Raw genomic sequence first — 21091 nt, forward strand, 5'->3', positions numbered from 1 at the left:
TACTCTCTTAACCATAAACTAGCCGCACTTCAGTAGGTCGACTAGTTAATGATAGCAAGTCATTACCTGGCAGAGCTAGACGGACAGGAGCCTGTTGTCTTCTGGTTAAAATAAAACTGCTAATACAGACAGGAGAGGTGGAGGACAGGAGCTAATGGGAATGGTCGGTGGTTTTGTTATCATCAGAATGTTTCACCATATAGTAAAAACAGTACCTGCACATCTCTACTGTACTGTACAGAGAGGCCTCTGATTCAGATCATTTAATATCTTCAAAACCTTTTTTTTTTGCTTTTTTTTGTCTGGAGAAAATATAGAAATAACCTGCTTCAAGTTGTCTGAAAAATAATTGAAACTAAATTTATTTGCAATATAAATTCACACTCCCTCACAATTCATATATATCTTTTACACAAACAATAAATGATTATAACACAGAAAAAACAATACTATAACTTTCTGGGTAACTATGAGCCGACTGCAGAGACTCTATGTTACCTTCTCGATATTGTTGTGTAATAACATTCACATGTTGTCATCTGTTAATCTAAGTTCATCTAAACAAGTAATTTATTACACTTCCTTTACAGTAATACCCATTCTTGCATCTTCGTATCCCTGTTTACAATTTACATAAACATTGTTAAAATGATGATTGTTAAAATTTTTTTTAAAAAAGCGTTTAAGTGGCCTGTGTTTCACAATAACTCTCATTTCCTGTGTGCAGTGAAGTGTCTAAAGCTGGAAGATATGGTCGGTGTTGTTATCATAATATTAACAGGAATATTTTTCTAATATTGATATATATCATGATATCACAAATGCAAGCACATATAAAATCATTAAATGTGTTTAATGCAATAATATGGGCCACAGTTATAACAAAAATCTTCTCATTTTGTTAATTGTTAATTAAAACTTCCTCACTATCATCATTACCACAATGCATTTCCAGAGAAAGTCCATAAACATCCATAAAGTATTAACTTACAGCCCTAAAAGTGTCTAAAATTGAATTTACTGTAAATTGGACAAAACTACAGGGTTTAATAGTCCTGTAATCCTCGACTGCAGGCCCATTTTATATTTTTGGCTCATAAAACAGATACAGTAAATGTTCATATAAATAAAAAAATACCATGTAAATCCTGACCTAACTGGCATGTGTTCAACCGTGTTTTAAGTCGACAGCTTCAGTATCAGATACATGAACGTTCAGTGTTACTAGAAGACATCTCTCTTTAACTATTGATGAGAGTGTAAGTGGTCCACTTTCTCTGCTTCCTCCTCTCCTCTCCTCACCCTCTCTTTCTGCTTTACTTCCTGATTGTTATTTCAGCTGGAGATGAGCAGAGACAGCTCTCGGACTGGATGTTGTTCCCTCCGCCGATATGGGTTTATGTATTATTAAACACTGCATGTGGTCTCCTACAGAAGCCCGTATTACGAGAGGTCTGGGAGGCGTCCTGTTTAGTATTTTTGTGGTGAGGGAAGTGCATAAAGGTGCGGCCGAACGCGGCGACCACAATCCCACATTCATCACTCGTTAGGAGAACAGTCACTTCAGTCACTTCTCACAAACCTCAGAGGTCCATTGTGATTTATATTTGTTAGAGAATGAGTGACGGCTACACAGTCGTCGAAGGACAACGTGGAAACTAGTTCACCAGCTCTGAGGGTGGCTTTCATTTACTGGATTCTTTTCTAAACCAAAATACCAAAGAGGTTAAATACCAAGTTCCACCTCAACCTTCACACTGGCTGAATTAACTAATAACACTTGTCAAAAGCAGGCAGATTGTGGTAATACTGAATAAAAGCCATCTAAGGAACTAATAGAGCCTTGAGGGCAACTTTTATACCCCCATTTGATAACTGAAGTGGTTAGCCATTATCAAAAACAGCCCTCATCCCTATTTTCTTTTTTTTTTTTCTCCCTGAAGGATATTTTACGGGCTCCTTTGGATTTCTTTTCTCAACTGTACAGCTCGTGTGTTCAGTTTGAAGCCTAAAATGTTAATTTTCATCAAGGGGACATTAGATTTGGACCTGATGGATCATGGATATCAGATCTGGCTTGCTATGGATCATTTTTATTTTTACAGATGGACCCGTGCCCACACTAACCAATATTACCTTTCATGGACTGAACTATGTGCCAAATCCATCCTCATCTCAAGGAAATTCAAGTCCTCTGGAGAAGGGCTGGTTTGTATTACAGAGAACAATATTGCAATTCAAACTGGAGGCTTTTTTTTGGGGAAACAGTCAAGATTCTCCAGGCGATAGACAAAGCCAAAGCCATCGAACATGTGAAGCTTCAAGCAGATTTAGTGTATATCTTACCCTGCATCGTTGTGCTTGTGGGCTCTGCGAAGAGTGGAATAAGCAGGAGGTAGATGAGGTAGACGAAGGACAGGGCATTGTACCTGAACAGGCAAGCTGCAGAAACAAACAGAAACACACATTCACAGAGTTATGGTACAAATCCACCTTTTAATCCTAACAACAACAACAACAACAACAAAACTGCATTTGAGTATCATTAATGCAACAGTCTCTTTGTTGCTTTATGTGCGACATCACGTTACATAACTTTAAAACGGTGAATAAAGTGGAGAAACTGGCGGTGATAACAAGCTGTTTGGTTATGAGTCGTCACTGAGATCAACTCAGATTGGAGGGAAACATGTGGTGAAAGTTGTTAAAATGTTGCTGTTGGAGAAAAAGCTGCTCATAGTCATAAAAAAGCCACCTTCATCTGGGCTGTATAACAAACTGGGCTGAAGCTCAGTCACTGTTTTGAAGTACAATAATCACCCCAATAGTCTTTGGGTGTTAAGAGACAATTAACTGACGGAGCTTGCCTGTGAACAGCTCTGCCTCTCCGTGCTCCGTAATGCATCACACACTTTATATCACATGTGAAGATTTCATTTTGCAAGAATCTCATTGTATTTCACGGACTAGGAGCTTTACAGATTTGGGATCATTTTACAATAATAAAAGAAAGAAAAAAAAAATCTGCAAAACAAAATCTCTGCAGGTTTTGCAACAGAGCGGTGTCACGCACCACAAGCCCCTAAAATGCATGATGTACCTCCGGGTTTTGAAAACAGGAAAATTACTTTTGGTTGCCAAACCTTTAAATGAAACACAGTCACATGAAGCGTGAAGAGTGTGAAATGCCACGGCCGGTGTGTGTGTGAGAGGACTTCAGTTTGTTTTTAGACTTTGTGGTATAAAATTTGATGACTAATATTGACTCATGTTATTTTTTTTTGTAAAACTTTTACTTACTTCTGTTTTTCCTACTCTCTGTACACCTTAGTTTGCAATTATTTAGTTTGTCTAACCTGATTTATCTCAGTGATGGAAGTGTTTGATATAAATGCAATCAATCAAATGAAAGGTGGCCTGATTTCAGTGCAGTTAATTTTGTTCAATAAAGAAATTTCCCCTAGTTCTTCAGCCAAAATGATCGTTTATTTTTTGAACACATGTCAACTCTGAGACTCTGCTTTGAACTCAGTTAAGCTTGTAAAGCTCTGTTTCAGTATTTAAGATGTGTCACTACCCATGATACTGGATTATGTAACTCCACAGGCTCCCATAACACACTTACCCTTTCCCGCAAACCCTCCTTTCAAACACACACACACCCTGTGCAGGCACATGAAGGAAGTCTTTTGAGCTCATGATGAAAGTTCAAACGCTTAAGTGCAAACACAACTTCCAAAAACCATTAATTGATGTATTGATCGGTTGCGCACCTCATTTCCCTGAGTCGGTCTGACCAGCTGCCTTTACCGGGGGGCTTTTACCAGTTAAACAGCTCACATCACCTGCTGACTGAACATCAATTAACGCATCCAGGATGACTCACACTGATGTGAACGCTTCACCACTGAAGCACATTCACAATCTGAGCTCTTTTTCAAATAACATGCCACGTGACACTTACAACTTAACAGTTTTTCATGTTTACAGAAAATATGCACAAAATATGTGATAGGCCCCTTCCCTCCTTACACTTCTTTAAATATTTTTACTGTAGGTCAGGAGGTGGTGCAGCAAGGGAGGGAAATGCAAAAAGTGGACACACAGTATGACCTCCCGAATTTCTCTTCGGGGTTATATCAACAGGCACAGAGTTTACAACCTGGTCGGCTGCGTAAGTTACCGTCTAAGTCAGAGAGATCTGGGCAACTACTGGTGTGGAGCTACTGAAAAAAATTACACTTAACTGCTGAAAATGGTGCTTTTATTTATCTTTGCGCACTCAATGGACCTATTCATTGACATTTGACTTGGCTCTGCCTTCTCCCTTGCTGGAGCCCTATGGTGAGTGAACCCCCTGGTTTTCTCCGTGCTCAGATACAGACCAATGAAAACTTACAAAAGTTAATAAATGTTACGAGGGCTGTCATGTTTTGGCAAAGCACCAACATCTGTAGATTGTCTATGTGATTAAGTTTCAAGTGTGCACGAATGCTTGATACACCAGACACTCCGACCGCCGGCATAACAACATAAAAAAATCAATTTATCAATATTGTTTATCATATTTTTTTTTTATTTTGAAACATTTTCAACATGTAGGTTGCAGCCTAAGCCTCCTGGTTGAAAAGAGGAGGGAATGACTCACAATCTATAATTTTTGGTCTCCCTCGCTGCACCATTCCTATCCCCACCCACTTCATTTTATCTTCGTTAAATGTGGCATTAAATAAGCTCTAAACAAGCCTCTTTTGCCCAAGTTGGCAGCTGGTGTCTACTGCCATCATTATTCATCTGTTCATAGTTTCGTATCTGAAGTGGTTCTTTTGTATCTGCACTGTGTGGAGATACAGATTATCTATCTGCATCTGCATGGCTCCTCTCCCACTGCTTTCCTACAGACACTTGACCGCAGTCTTCCTGACCATTTGCCTTCGCTGTATGACTCACCATCTGAGGATTTTTACACAGGGAATGAAAATAAACTGCTGTTGTTCTCAGACATAGATTACTGCAAAAATCCCCATTCACCAGCTGAATCAGGTTTTTGTCTCTCGCAGTAAAAGCTATTATTACAGCCGCGCAGAGCCTAAACAGAGGAGGAGCAGACCAGTCGTAAATGTGAAATCAAGGCCAACTGACTTCAGAGTTTAAGCCCAAAAACATAAAAGTCATGACAGAAGATAAGGTGGTGCGGTGTCTGGCCAGGCCAAGCACCGGGAGATAACAGAGGAATTTAAAACCCCTCTCAAGAAAATCATAAAGAGCATACCACATCAAGTGTATACCACCGCTCTGCAGAGGTTTACTGTTTTCATCCGAGCACAAAACTTGAAACCAACTTCACTGAACTATGGATGTCACATCCAAGATGTACCAGTGTTTAGAGCATTAACTAGTAAATATAAGTGCTAATAGAAGGTCATAAAATCTGGATTTTATTGTTAATTAATTCTACTTTTTAATTGTAAGAAGATAATTGTGTTATTTTTTCTTTTAAAAGTGGCACAGTCTCACTTTAACGTCAGTTGCGTTGTTACGTTAGCTTGCTAGCTAATAGTTGTTTAGCTTGTTGACCACAGCCAAAAAGTAACAGTTTGTTTTACTCTAATAAAGCAACAGATTGTAATTCTAGTGTTTCAGATAAGAGTTGGAACAAAATAAAAGCTTAAAACAAGACCATTTGTGCCACAAACTAAATTTGAAAATATATCTACCAGAGATATGCTGGCATCTGGTAGCGATCGATGCCGCCAACCATTTCCATCACCGTTATTACCGTGATTATCGTCTTTTTTCATAGGAAACCGAGAACACAGAGCAGCTCTCCTGCCTTCATCAGCAGTTTGATTTTGTTTAGACACAAGTTATATTGGGCCTGTAAGGGCCCAGTATAACTGTTTTTATGTTTTCGCTGCCTTTTAAAGATGAATTTAACTGTTAACACCGAGCAAATAAAATGTACTACAAAGTTCCTGCACTCCAGAAATCAATCGACCAATTTCATCTGGAAAAACGTCATGAATTTCCAAAATATGAATGAGTGCAGACACTGAGCTGCATTTAAATTGATTTCCAGTCAACTGTCTGAAACTTTGAACGGTGTTTAACTGTTACTGATGTTATTTCTTATGCTGAGTCTAACAAAACAGCAATATACTGTACAGACAGATCACTGTTCAGTCAATAAAATCCAATGTTATCGTGGCATAAATTAATTTAACTTTAGATTAGCACTAATAGTAGGATTTCAGGAAACATATTTACCATGATATTTTACCTACAATAATCATAGTAATCGTCCCCTGAATCAAAAACAATTTACTGAACTTACAACAGTTAATGCCACAGCTCTCCTTTTCATGTTATCTGTCTTCTTCTAGCCACGATCTCATATCTGAACTCTGAGGAATCTGAGGTCGATTCTGTGACATTGCTCACCATTGAATTTGTTTTTGTTTACAGCTGAAAAACCTATTTATTTACCCTTGGCACCATATATCAAAACTCTGGTTTTTCTTGTGTACACAACTCTGGTTCTAATTGGTTTACAGACTGAACTAGCATAGTGAGTTTAAATGTTGGAGCACGTATTTGACATTTTTCGTCTTAAAATTATGAATTAACTTTAGTTTCTTGACCCTGAAAACAATTTTACCCCATAAGGTATTATTTGTCTTTATTTTCAGCACATAATTAGCTGTTTATCCCTTTTTTGTGCTCAACTCTGCTTCTGATTTATTTTGTTAAGTTAGTTGAACTCTTTGAGCATATTTGACAGTTTTTTTCTAATTCTTGGAAAGGCCTGGAAAAGGCTTGTTTTTCTTGACAGGACCTTTGATTTTAAACACAGCACTAATCTGCTGTCATTTTTTACCACATTTTCAGAGATAAATGCTGTTTCTGTTTGGTTTAAACATATCAGTGTAGTATTGGCTGAACTGTTTTTGTTCCTATGTATTTATTATTAGAAGAGGCTGTTATCACTAGTGACAACTACAATCTCAATGGGCTAAAAGCATCACTTTTACACAGGCAGTTCTCCTCTTGATCACCAACTGTGGCTGCTTGGGGATTTGTGATGAGACAGCACAGCATCTTTGGAACAATATGTAAATAGAAATTAATTTTCTCATTAAATTAAAACTCACAAACTGAAACAAGCATCACGGTTCCAGTGATGCTCCTAGCAGCTAAGCATCTGCTCGCCCGCTGCTATCTCTGTCTGTCTCAGTGTTGTACTTAACCCAGCTGACCCACAGCTCCATCTGTACATTCACACCACAGGTTTCATATCAGATCAGACATTTGGTAAAGTGTATGCTCATAATCATGTTCACACTCCAAACTCTGCCAGTAAACACATAAACAGCGGCCTGTTTGATGAGCGAAACTGTAGCTGTGTGCAAATGTGTGTGTGTCTGTGTGTGGTGGTAGGAGGACTGTGTACACATTGGGCCGAGCAGTTCTGTGCTTTTCAATAGAGGTGCTGTCAGATGGCCAACAGGAAACTGAGACTATGTAACGTCAGCAGACAGGTCTTTCACTAGGACACGAGAACAGCGAGGAGCGGCAACATATATTACTCTATTGGATGTATACAGTAAGGGACATGTTTGGAGTCAGATAACATCTGCTTTGCAGGAGTGTTTCCTTTATATTTATTAAGCACTGAGAGGCCAAAAAAAACGTTTTTTATTCTATTTAACCTCAAAAACGCTTGACATGAAGGCCAAATAACTGAGGATTTGCACCAAAACAAGTGACAGAAACAAAATCAAACCTAAAAAGAGTTATAAATGATAAAGAAAAACAATAATTTGCAATAAACTGAGAGCTGACGGATGATTTACATCAAACACTGAACTAAAATCAGCTGCTGATCAGCTGGTGCTGATGACAGACGTCAGTATCACTGTCATCCCAAACGCTGTCTGTTCCTGCTCACATTCCCTGCTTCCCACTTTACATTTCCTTCATCCTGTCAGTTACTGTGTACAGCTGCAGTGAATGACAAGTGCTCATTTGCACTTTGAAAAAACATAAAATATTAAAGGTATGTTTACGATAAAAGGGAAAGCAATTCTTCTCTCCCTCACAACCGCATTATTAATTCATACTGTTAAAACGACTTTCCACGAATTAATGGAGACAATGCATGGCCTCACAATTGCTTTTGGAAATAAAGGGGGGCGTCGGGCTGTCAAGTGATGCATTATGGTGGTACTGAGTGGGTCTTATCTATAGAAAGCATGCTGTTAGCTTTAAAAGTACCTCAGCTGCCCTCATAAGTCTTACACAGACACCACACTGGAACCTCAGTGGCAGTTAGACACTAATCATTTTCACTTGTGGCCTACCACACAGTTACAGTTTAAAACACAAAGTAAACTACAGTTAATAGAGTCTGCATCCAAGGTGTGATCAAACCTCAAGCATAATTTCCACAAACTCTAAATCAGCATGTAAGTGTATGTCTTCTTCAGTAAACTAATGATAAGACTCCTCCATTCAAACTACTAAAAGTCGCCTCTGAATCAAAATAAGCTGCCGTGTTGATGATGAATCATCTCCTTAATCTGCATAGCAAAAGAGTGAATCAAGCAAAACATTCACTAACACAGCAACAACAAAACATCTGTGTAACTTTTACAAAGTTACAGATGCTGTAAACAAAATAAAAATCTCTGAAAAAAGCACCACCAACTGAAACTCAAAGGAATGAGAAACAACACAAGACATGTAGATATAACAGTGCCAAACCAATATAAATGTTAATTAACAATATTAACACAACAGTCATGTACAGAATGTCCAGTCAGCACTTCAACAATCAATAACACTGATGATTCATTAATATCCAGTAAGTAAAACCCAGAAACCACATTGGACACCACAGAAATTAATTTATGATGCTATAATGAAATAAGTAACATTTTACTACAGTTTCTTTTAGGTGTTTGAGCAACATAAGCAACCTAACAGTCAATCTGAGTAGAATAAAACAGATTAGACTAAACAAAAACTCATCTGTGATTGAATTATTTCAGAATTATAAACTGCGCAAAGAGAAAAAGACTTTATATTAGTCTCCTTTTTATTATCAGACATTTCTTGACATGCAGACTGAGACGTGGAATGTGCAGTGACTCCAAAAGGTTGCTTTTGACGCACACGCTGCAGTGACTGGATGCTGTGTTGTCTCCTGTGTTTTACTAAATCCAATAAAAGATTACAGGGGGGTGAATAACTGCTCTGCTTGGTAATTTATATGTAATAGCTGGTAAATGACTCTGTGCAGTCTATTGTTTTTGTTTGGTACAGACAGCAGCAGTAGTGACAGATGAACTGTGACCTCCAGCATCATGAGGTCAATCACAAATTACCATAAAAATCTATCAGCATGTCACACAAACATAAATTTGATTTCTGCTGTTAACAATCTGCATACTCAGACATTTTAGGTTTGAGCTACTGTAGTTTAGATTTTGAATTATTGTCCCAAAGATTAATATCAGTGTAAAAAGAAAAAAAAAAGTGGGAAAGTCAAATGAAAATAAAGATGGATCACGAAGTAAACTTATTTAAGCCATAGCTTTCCTTTAAAAATTGCATTTCTAAGAATTATTGTAAATAGATTTATGGGATAATATCAGTGAATTCACTTGAAGGGTATTAGAATAACTGTTAATTGATCAATTACCCAAACACACCTGGCGCACACATAGCACCTCGAGATGAGTAAAAAGTGCAGATTTAAAAACGAAACTCACCAGCTGCAAGACACACTGGCAGCAGTAACCTGAAGACCAGCCCGCACACCACCTCAGAGGCCATGGCTCTGGGCAGCCCGTGTTGAATCCAGGTAAAAGAAGCCGAGGATTGTCTCTCTAGGGTTTCTCTTGCATCCCAAACTCCTGCGCTCTGTCAAATCCCAGCTGGCATCAAACTGGTGCGCTCCTCCAAACGGCCACATCAGCTCTCCCTAAAGACACCTGGGCGCCGGTTATTCCATAGTGAGAGGCAGCGCATTTACCAAGGTTCACCACAGCAGGCGTGTCACCGGTAAATAATGTCACCATGATAGTTTAGTTGCTCAAGTGCGTTGAAGTCATGTTGACGCTGCCAAAAAAAACTGAGCAGCGGACTCAGGTGTGCGCAGACAGCGCGTAAAAATGCCGGAGAAAGGAGCCAACAAGTCCTCAAGTCCAATTAACCCCTCTTTTTTAAACTTCAAAACCACATTAACTAGCAATGTTCAAAATCTTAGAAAGTCTAATTACACTTCTTTTCTGTGGAGCGTTTTCATAACACTCAGAAAACCGGATAAATCTGCCCTTCCCGTCCTGTCCCCTTAGTGAAATTTGACTTTCTGACTTCTGGTGTGGACTGCATTCGCCACCAGGAGCCTACAGGACGAGCCTGTGATTGATATCTAAGTCAGCCAATCAGAAGTCTTCCTTTGGTAACCGGTCCAGCCCCCTGTGATAATTGGAAGCAAGAGGTGGGACGCGGGGATGGATGCAAATACCACAAGTATTATAAGATAACGTGTCACAAATCCAAAGCTTTACTTTTAGTTCGCAAGAATAGTTTCTCTTTGTTTAGCATTTAATATGCATCTTTAAATCTATAAACAGTAACTAAGCACTTCCAGGAACATTTTAAGGATTTCAAGAGGATTTCAGTGACTATTGCATCTCCTCAAATCTGATATCCAGCTGTTTATTAGAGAGAAGCAGCGACGCCTACTGGTTTGAAGTCAGCCTGCATAAAGCAGCACATCCACTTCAATCTAGTGTTACCGCAAAACAGGCCTGTCAGAGTTCCCCTTGGAGGCAGGAAAAATAATTTTACCAAAATGTTTTCAGTTCTTGAAATAATTATGAGCATTGTAGCAAAACAGCTCTAACATCTCTAATTACATTTAATCCAGTTGCCTGAGTAAACAGAGATATATCATTACTCAAACCTCAATAACAGAGTGCTCGCATCTGTTTATTTTTAATTTCTAAAAATCCCCCCAAAACGTTGGGGGCAAATAAACTGATTTGCATCATTGTGGTGTTGGTTGTCTTGGGGGAACTTTATGAAGTTCAGAGTTTGAATCCATGTGAGCTAAAGTGTCCTTGATGAATCCTTTTACACACCTTCAGCTGAATCTGACCTCCGACCTTATTGTACAACAAGCAAGAAGACAAAAAGAAATAAATCTGCTTCAGATGATTAGTAATATTAATGTTTTAACTTTCAAAAAGAACAATAATTAGAATATTACTTTAATATCTTGACCTTGATAGTAATTCATGTGTATTACTTTTACTTCAAAACTAAAATAAAATAAACAAAAATGGAGTGGAGGACTGTTCTTTGTCTTTAGCAGCAGCAGCAGGCAGCTGTTTCAATCCACTGTACACTGCCTGCCCAGCAGTGGCGGAAGACACATGCAAAATGTAGTTTGTATTGCAGTAAAAGTAGTGGTTTGGTCCCTCTGACTGATATATTATTAAATATGACATCATTAGATTATTAATAGTGAAGCATCAGTGTGTGAGCAGCATGTTACTGTTGTAGCTGCTGGAGGTGGAGCTAGTTTCAACTACTTTATATACAGTTAGCTAGTTTAGTCCAGTGGTTCCCCACCTAGGGGTCAGGCCTCTCCAAAGGGGTCACCAGATAAATCTGAGGGGTCTTGAGATGATTAATGGGAGAGAAAAGAAGAAAAAACAAAGTTCTGATACACAAATCTGTTTTCAGTTTTTGGACTTTTTGTCTAATCTTTGATTTTTGGTGAAATATTGGATCATTTGAACATTTATTGAAATGAAACCATGTGAGAAGTTTAGAGGGAAAAATCACTATTTGGTGGAGCTGTTAACAACTCATAGACATCTGAAATGTGACCCTGACTACACACTGCTTTTTGTAAGACGTCAAAAGCCAAAACGGTTGGAAACCACTGATTTCATCTTTAACAATATGTTGTATTTTAAAAGCTTGTTATATCATCCATTGTGTCAAATCTTCATCTGAAAAGTAACTAAAGCTGTCAAATAAATGTAGTGGAGTAGAAGAATAAGTAGCATCAAATGGAAATACACAAGTACAAGTACCTTAAATTTGTACTTAAGTACAGTACTTGAGTAAATGTACTTAGTAACTTTCCACCCCTGCTGCTCAGCACCAAACAGCAGACAAAATTATCAACGAGCTGGTGATGAACAGTGGTCACCAGAGCAGAACTAAAAGGTATTAGACTCACATTCACCAGGTGGTGAGAACGACCATGAATATGACTCCGTGTCTGTAGTCACCTATTCAAAGTCACACTTAGGCTAATCATCCCATGGTTTTACACTGTACCGAACTGAAACACAGTAAACAAACTGCTTTAACTACAAGTCATGAACAGACAGTGTGTCGTTAACAAGCATTTCGAAGAGCAATGAACAAACCCGCAGGGTCCGAAGTGACATTTCAAGTATGTTAATATGCTGTTAAATGTGCTGCTAGCCTAATTAACCAAGCTAAAAGCTAACTGACGTTTTCCCCGGTGAATGTTTGTTTGGCGGCTCGTTCAACAAGCTAAGGTGCAGGACAAGACGTGTGTTCATGTCTGTAAGTTAGATTAAAAAAAAGGAGACTTTAGCAGGAAAGCAAATGCAGGTTGTTGTTCAGAGTCTGTGGTTCTTCAGTTGTGGAGCAGGATGCTGTCAGGCTCAGTGTGACCGTCTGCTCTGTTAAAATGCCATGTTGGACATTTATTCAAGGTTTGATTAAGAGCTGCAACAATTAGTCAATCAACTGATTAATCAATCAACAGAAAATTAATCACCAACTATAGTGATAATTGATTATTGTTTTGAGTCATTTTTTTCTAAATTCTCCTGTTCCAGCTTCTTAAATGTGAATATTTTCTGGTTTCTTTTATCCACTATGACAGTAAACTGATTATCTTTGGGTTGTGGACTGTTGGTTTGGCTTTGGGAAACAGTGATCAACATTTTTCACCATATTCTGACATTTTAAAGGCCAAACAACTAATCCATTAATCAAGAAAATAATTGAGAGATTAATCAATAATGAAAATAATCATTAGTTGCAGCCCTAGTTTGATTTGTTACATTGAAATAAGCAGCTCCAGCTATATATGGATGACGGTGTTTACTCAAAATAATGTAAAACATGAGGACACCATCATGAAATAAAATCATTTAAAATACGCATTTCTCCCCTTTGGTTTATGATTTTTGTTTCTCAAAGAAGAACACGGGACAACAGAGCAGATATGTATGCTGTGGTAGATAACAAACAGGCAGTTTAATTTCAGTTGGACCTTGAGCATGGAGCTGTAGTTAGAGCCAGAAGGCAATTAGTTTTGTTTAGTATAAAGACTGGAACCAGAGGGAACAATTAGTCTGGCAACATCCAAAGTTTAAAATCGCACCAACCAACCCAAACTGAAACAGTTAAAAAATATTGTGGTTAATGCTTAACTAACACTTTGAACCTCACTTTCAGTTGTTTATCACAAATGGAAATCGAAGTCAAAGCCAAGGAGCGCTGACCTCATGTTTACTTGTTGTGGATATAATAAAGAGTAACAGCCAAATTTAAACTCCGTACTGCAGCATTACATATGAGTAAAACCAATCAATCATGTATGTTTTGATACATTTAATGACTGTATTGACAAGGAAATGATCCATGGTGTTATTTTTTCCGAAGTGCATTAGGCAGGAGGGAAGCCAAGGTATGGTAGGAGTCATCAGGACAGCGCCAAATGACCCTCCTCTACCTCCATGTGGAAACACAGGGCACTTAGAGCAGCAAAGGTCCTGTTTGTGATGTGATGAATCATCGCTTGGCCTAATCACCAAAATGGATTCAGTTTATGAAAATAAGAAAGATAAATTGCTAAAAGCTGCTGAGGGAAAAGCTGACTTTGAGAGATCATCGACATGTTTCGCTGCCAACCTCTGCCCTGAAGCTTGACTTTTTCGCTTGAAATCCAGACAGACTGGATACTCCGCTGTGGCGGTCATGTGGGAGCAGTCAGAGAGTCACCATGAGGCCCTGAATTGCAGCCAGCGATAATCAATAACCGACCTCAAAAACATCAGTCGTCAGGCCTTGATTTGTTTCTGCTGTTTGAAGTCCAGACCTGCTGATCTAATCCCTCAGATGGATGTGAATCTTAAATAACATTTGTCTTTGATCCATTATTCATCCGATTCTTGAGAGGGAGTTATTGATAAGCTCCCGGGCCAAATGGGCTCAACAGTTTTTTACAGTTCACAGTGGAGGTTCAGGTCAGTTACTCCTGACTCACCTGCCTCAAACTGTATCCAGAATAATGAGAAATTCAACAAGATTTGCATGTTTTTTATATTTGATTCTTGTTCTTCTAATGCATCCAAATGATATTGTGTCAAAAAATACGATAATCAATAGCGTAAAGGTAATTAAGCCACAAAATAGCGATGTGGAAACATGATCTTTATCAAGCAGGTAAAGATAGTGCACTTTTTAGTTGAATGCATAATGGGAAAAAAAAGGTTTAAATTTGATTTGTTTGATGAAAAGAAAATTGCTGAATGTGTAAACATGCATGAAGAAAAGACTTTTTACGACGATAAAAATGTCTGATAACTGTAAACTAACCTCAATTATCATAGATGCAGTATATCAGCAAGAGTATGTTGTTATATTTCTGGTAGTGACTTTTTTAATGTGGTATTTCTTTGGTCCATTTGTAGTTCTCTGCATATCTAGACACCCCTGTCCACATTTTTCTTTGTTTGGTCAAGGCCCCTTAGTTACAATTAAGGGAGATCTTAAAGTTACAGCACAAAAGACAATAGTATTACTACATCTTTGTGGCAACAGTTTGGGGAAAACCTTTTACTGTTTCAACATCACAATATTCCAGTGCACAAAGCCAGATCTGTAAAGAAATGGTTTTCTGAGTTTGGTTTGGAACAACTTGAGAGCGGCCTGCACAGAGCTCTGACCTCAACCCCCGTCCAACATCTTTTGGATGAACTGGAGCACCAACTGTGAGCACGACCTTATGATGCTCTTGTGACTGAATGGGAGCCAAAATCTGGTGGAAAGCCCGAAACCAGAAGAGCGGAGGGTGTTAAAGCAGCAGATTACAACCCGTAGTGTTTGAACGAGATGTTCAGCTATCACACATGGGTGTAATGAATGAGTGTTTTACCAAATAGTGTAGCAGAAATGACGCAGGCCTCATGAAAATAGATTTACTACTTGACCTGAATGAAAACCTGTTCTTACTTCTCAGTAGAGCTCTGTCTGTCCAAACACTAAGACACTGATCATTCTGCAGTTTTATTCCAAAATTAGATAAATAAAAATAAGTTATTAGCTCATATATAACATATTGATAATATATGTTTTTAACCTAATTATCTGGATGGCAATGTGTCTTTTCTTTAGGTGTAATTTACCAAATTTCTGTGGCCTTCTGATTGGATAATTGACCCAACATGTATGGGACTGTTGTGATGCTTGTTTATATAGTTGATGAGGAGGGTGTAGATCAAAACGTCATAAATAAAAATACTGGCAGTAACGAGAATGTGCAGGAGCTTTGTTCACATTTATTCAAGTGATGGCACATATTGTAAATTAAATGAAATATTGTGCTTTACAATAGACGGTTGAGAACCGAAGTTTGTTGACAAGATGACAGTAGCTCTTATACAGACATGATGCTCTGAAGTTTGGAATTTTTTTTAAAGATTTATTCATCTTTTTTAGCTCAACAGTCCTTGTTGACCTTAGAAACAGCAGCTAACAAAGCATCTTGACTCCAGTTCAATTTATTTGCTCGTTCTGGATCTTTCATCCATATCACACTGTACTCACCAGCAGATTGATTTTTTTTTTTTTCTTTTGCAAAAAAATGGTTCGTCAGTCTGCCAAGAAGACACTCGCAGGAATGAATTATTTTGTGGATAAATAGAGTATTGATTATCTCTCTAGATTCTAGTGGCACAGAGACCCTGCCAGCCTAAAATATTCATGTGAACAGAGACTATCCTTCTACATGCTGAGTCTGAGCTGATTCTAACGATTTTGCTGAAGATCCCACACTACCAGTCAGCAGCAGCTTTTGCCAAGAAGAAGAAGTGCAAATGAGATTAACGTCCAGATTGCTTCGATATTGATCTGTGAGTGAAATCCAAACTGTGGGTGCGTTCAATATTTACATGGATGCACTTTCCATGCACTCTAAAGGTGCCTCTACTTAAGTGGGCTTTTTAGTGTCTTTCTGTGGTGGTTGTGGGCAGATCGTCTCTTTTGGAATTTAGACAGACACATATCGCTGTTGAAAACCTCAACCTGTAACTCCAGTTTATGTGCATTTAACTGCACTGTTTGAATTTTTGTCAACTCTATAAGGTACATGGCATTCAAGCTGAAAACATGTTGTTTCAAACATGACAGTTTGGAGATTGCCATGAGATTGCCATGATATAACAGGACGTCTATAACTAGTAGCTCTGTGAGGCTGTATGTAACTGTACTTTGAGCTAAACGCTTAACTCAGCATGCTAACATGCTCACAATGACAATGGGATCGTCACATAACGTACTCATGTTTAACAAGTAAAATTCACCATCTTAGTTTAGCCTGCTAGTATGCTAAGTAGCATTATTCATAAAGTACAGCTGGGGCTGATGGAAATCTCATTTTTTTCTGCAGGTAGTTGGTGATAAACCAAAGTATTGCTGGATGAAAATTCAGGGGGTTATCAACACTATTAGGACTCAAAGTTTTGCGTCCATCCATGAAGTAGATGTCAAGTTATTTCACTGAATAAGTGAAAACTTTAACCTGCTGGTGGTGTTGGGGGAAAAAATAAATACTAGTAAAGTAGCAGTTGGCATATCTCAAAACACTTTCAAGTATTACTTTCAGGTATAAATTCTCCTATGCCTTCACATTCATTTTTATCTGCACATATACAATAGAATAATTGATTTATTGACTGTCTGACAGGATATTTTCCTTTCCATGCATCAGAAATAAGAAACAACATTCCTATTTTTAATTTTCCCAATTGATGTGATGGATTTTTATGCATCCATTCTTCAGTCTTTTCCAAGAAACTGTGAAGCACATTTAATGCTTTTTGTCGCTTTTGTAATTTACCTTTTTTATAAATGTTTTATACTGTTCCTGCTTTAAGTATGTAGCTGCTATATATTTACTAGTATTATCCCCTGTCATGTATTATTCAATAAAATAATGCTAGATCACCCAAGTTATTTGAATTAATCCTCCAGAGACCTTGTAAATCTGTAGCAAATTCCACAAAATCCAGCTAATAATGGTCAAAATATCTCACTCAATGCCAAAAATGTCAACATGTCTTGGTGGCACTCGAGGAAAAAGTCTGGTGATCACCAAAGTCTGTCAGATTCATCCTCTGGGAACCACGAATTTTTGTAAAAAAAAAAAAAAAGTCATAATATTCCATCCAAGAGTCGAGAGTTGAGACATTTTCACTCTGGAACAAAATGAATTAGTTGCAGATGTTACACCCGACTTTCAGAAAGGCAAGACAAATGAGATGGACTGAGCTACATTAATTTAAGAGCAACGACTGCATGATAGTCTTGTTATCTCTCTGAACATAAGAAACTGACTTTAGAAGCTATTTTATAATTGCAAATTGATGCAGGATAATGGCGTTCATTAACTGGTGATTGAAGGCCTGTTTAGTGATGTCATCAAGGCGTGTATCATCTCAACATTAGCAGGCAGGATGTTCATGTTAATGCACGTACGCAGGATGTCGGCTTCATCATAAAGAATTGATATGTTTACGGATGTCTTGTATTACTTCTTAGTTGTTTGTAAGATTACATTACATCCTGAGAGATGAACAGCACTGTGATTGAAGGGCTACCATGCTTTATTGAGGACTGTTTGTGCATCGTGGCGGAGAAGAGTTTAGCTTTTAACGTGGCAGCTGTGATCTAAGAGGTCAAAGGTCATTAGCGCTTCATTCCTCTGGCCCGCAGCAGACAACAGTCTCTGTGTTTCATAACACAAAGGACTTCTTAGGAGCAATAGGCGGCATCTGCTCTCAGAAAACACACATTGTAAGCGACAAGATGAGGAGGAATGCTGAGTGTGTCTGCCATTCAAAATGCAGCAGAAGAGGATAACTTAATACGATTCAGCCCACAGTTGTAGCTGTTTACTCTGTTATTATAACTTCTAATTTAGTGACAAGGGTTAGGTTTGTTTAGTAAATGTTTCAGAAGCTTCAAACCCAGACGGATAAATTATTTGAGGTTAGCAACTCCTGGGAACACTCAATCTCCCCGACCTCACTGTCATATGTATCATAATTTTCTGATGTTGGCAGCCATGACTGTGTAGTTACTCACTCTATGATGAAGTGCTGTTTACATTTTCATGGTACCAACTTTACCTCAACGTCTCTAAAAAAAGACTTCAACTGTAATCAGTGATTTCCTACATTTCCCAGAATGACTTTCAACAACAACCTGAACATGTTGTTTTCAGCTGTGGGTTATACTCAAGATGTTTATTATCACTCTGGTTATACAAGTACAATCATGTGAAATATTTTGGCTGGGAGAAAATAAATATATATAAAAAGACAAAATATAATAACAAAATAAAAAAGCAATAAACATATATTTAAAAAAGTGAAATATATATATGAAAAGACAGAATCAGTGAATTTAAATCCTATAGAAAGTTATTATACAGACGGTTGTTATTGCACAAAGGTTGAAAAAGGGCACAGAAAGGTTGAATATACAGTCACTGGTCTGGTTTTGTGTTGTTTGTTTGTTTTGTGTGTGTGTGTGTGTGTGTGTGTGTGTGTGTGTGTGTGTGTGTCTGTGTGTGTGTGTGTGTGTGTGTGTGTGTGTGTGTGTGTGTTATTTATTTAGTAGTCTTATGGCCTGAGGTGAAAAACTGCTCCTCAGTTTGCTGGTGCGTGTTTTGAGACTCGTGTACCTCCTATCTAAGAGCAGCAGGGATGTTGTGTGGATGCAATGGGTCCTTAATGACCCTAAGGGACTTCCTGGGACTTCCGCTGGGTGTACAGCTCCTGCAGGCTGGGCAACACACACCCGCTGATGTGCTGGGCCATGCGCACCACCCTCCCAGGCGCCTTGTGGTCCATGCTGGTGCAGGTGCTGTACCAGGTGGTGAAGCAGCGTGTCAGAAGCCTCTCTATGGAGCCCTATGGTAGAAGTACCTGAGGATTTGAGGCTTCAGGCCAAATTTCTTTAGGCACCTGCCACTGTTGGGCCTTTTTAACAACAGTGGCAGTGTGGCTAGCCCATGTCAGCTCCCTGTGAATGTTTAACTCCAGGTATTTGAAAGTGTCCACCCTCGTCACCACTGTGCTGTTGATGGTGACTCAGGGATGAGTCCCACCAACACAAATATGTGAAGGTTATAGATGAAGACAGCAATCGCAAGTAAAAAAGTATCTCTGATTCTTCTCTGATGGATTTCCCTTTGTATGATTGTTTAATTTTTTTTTTCTATAAAAAAGCACTCTTTGATTCTGAAGGACTAACACCAAAATTTGAGGTTGACTTTTAAAAATACGGTTTTGTGTTTTATATGCTTGAGGACATTTGTTGGACCAGTTGTTCTTGGAAATAACAAAAAATAAATTGAGCCACAAGATAAGTCAAATAAACCAGAAATATTGATCCTGAAAGTTCATCCTTGACCTTGAAAACTTTAATTAGACAAATACAATTCTGACTGCTCACTTTCAACCACATCTCATGGTCTTTTCCTGGATGGAGTTTGACTGAGAAGGGGTCAAGGTCAATGATCAGCAGTCGTCCTCTGACTGGAAAAATCAAATTTAAACCTTCTTGTCAGTATGACTGAGGGCCTCTAGTTTGGCCCCGAGATGACAGCTGGTAAGTGAACCTTGAGTTGTTTGGGTTTTTTGTCAAATTAATCAGCAATATTTTATTTAGAACAGGGTTAAGTGTCTTGTTTATTCAGGGCTTAATGTTTTTTTCCTTTAAAACAATGTGAGAAAGGTTCCAACACCAACAAATGTTTGAAGAAAATCATTTGGTTGTTTTGATAAAGATGCAGATGACATGACTGCTGATATTACTTCATTCATCAGCTGGTTTGGACGCAGCAAAAGGCATCTGATTTATTTTTAGAAACCACCTTGCAGAGTTTTTACTTGCATCAGCTTTCACTGCTTAGCATCATCATCAGGAGAAAGACCACAAACTGACGATGGATTATGCAGCAAACAGCGACTGGTGAGTGATTTATCTAGTGTTCCTGTTGAGGGTTCATTAGGTGCTTAATGCACATCTAATCCGATTCTAGTTTTAATCATTAAAAGCACAAACAATAGTGCCCCCCCCCTCACAAAAACAAACCTTGATTGAAGTTGAGCCCCATCCTGTAATATAACCTTGTTAAGAGCTGTGTATTATCCATGAAAACCCAACCAATCATCAGGCACTGCATTAGGTGTAATGCGATTGTAACTGGGAAATGAGTTTGTTATTTAAAAGTTTCCTGCTGAACCTGCAAAATCTGCATGGCTCCAACACCTATTTCTGTTTAGAAGAGATTCATTTATTGATCCCCGTGAAGAAAAACAAAATAATTCAGCTGAGGCAAAGAATTATGATGATATCAGAACAAACAGAAATCTAAAAGGCAGAAATAATGAAATACTTAACAATACAATACGGTACAAACACTAACATGCGAAGAAAGAATAAGCTCACCTTTTAAATGAAAAATTGATTACTCGCATTTATTTGATTGTTACTGACAGTCACGACTTGTGTATTTATATGATTTCAAATATCTATGGGAGTGTCAATCCGTCTCTCCTCTCATTTCCTGTCATCACTCTGCTGTCACTGTCCAATAGAGGCATAAAATGCCACCAAAATATATTTTGAAGCCTATATAAATATATGTGAATAACTGTTTTGGGAGAAATATTTTTGCTCCTTTCCTACTTTTCATGAATTTTCCAGATTTGATACTGAATCATGTCAAATCTTT

The 21091-nt window shown here is 38.2% G+C and overlaps 1 protein-coding gene across 3 annotated transcripts in view; it reads right to left on the minus strand.

Annotated features, from left to right (window-relative positions):
• LOC121908099 (piezo-type mechanosensitive ion channel component 2) overlaps window positions 1–12565 on the minus strand; it is a 98063-nt gene extending 85498 nt beyond the window's left edge. The window contains exons 1-3 of one of the 3 annotated variants that reach the window (XM_042427799.1): window positions 12263–12565; window positions 9774–11174; window positions 2347–2442 (exon numbers count right to left, since the gene is read on the minus strand). In XM_042427799.1, coding sequence (XP_042283733.1) covers window positions 2347–2442; window positions 9774–9837 — 160 coding nt within the window. In that variant the 5' untranslated portion in view covers window positions 9838–11174; window positions 12263–12565. Of the gene's footprint in view, window positions 1–2346; window positions 2443–5717; window positions 5737–9773; window positions 11175–12262 lie in introns of those variants that run through there. The other 2 variants (XM_042427800.1, XM_042427801.1) reach the window with 2 other exon arrangements.
• Between the last annotated feature and the right edge of the window lie 8526 nt (window positions 12566–21091).

The sequence above is a fragment of the Thunnus maccoyii genome, chromosome 12 (genome assembly GCF_910596095.1).
Source record: "Thunnus maccoyii chromosome 12, fThuMac1.1, whole genome shotgun sequence".
NCBI lineage: Eukaryota > Metazoa > Chordata > Actinopteri > Scombriformes > Scombridae > Thunnus > Thunnus maccoyii.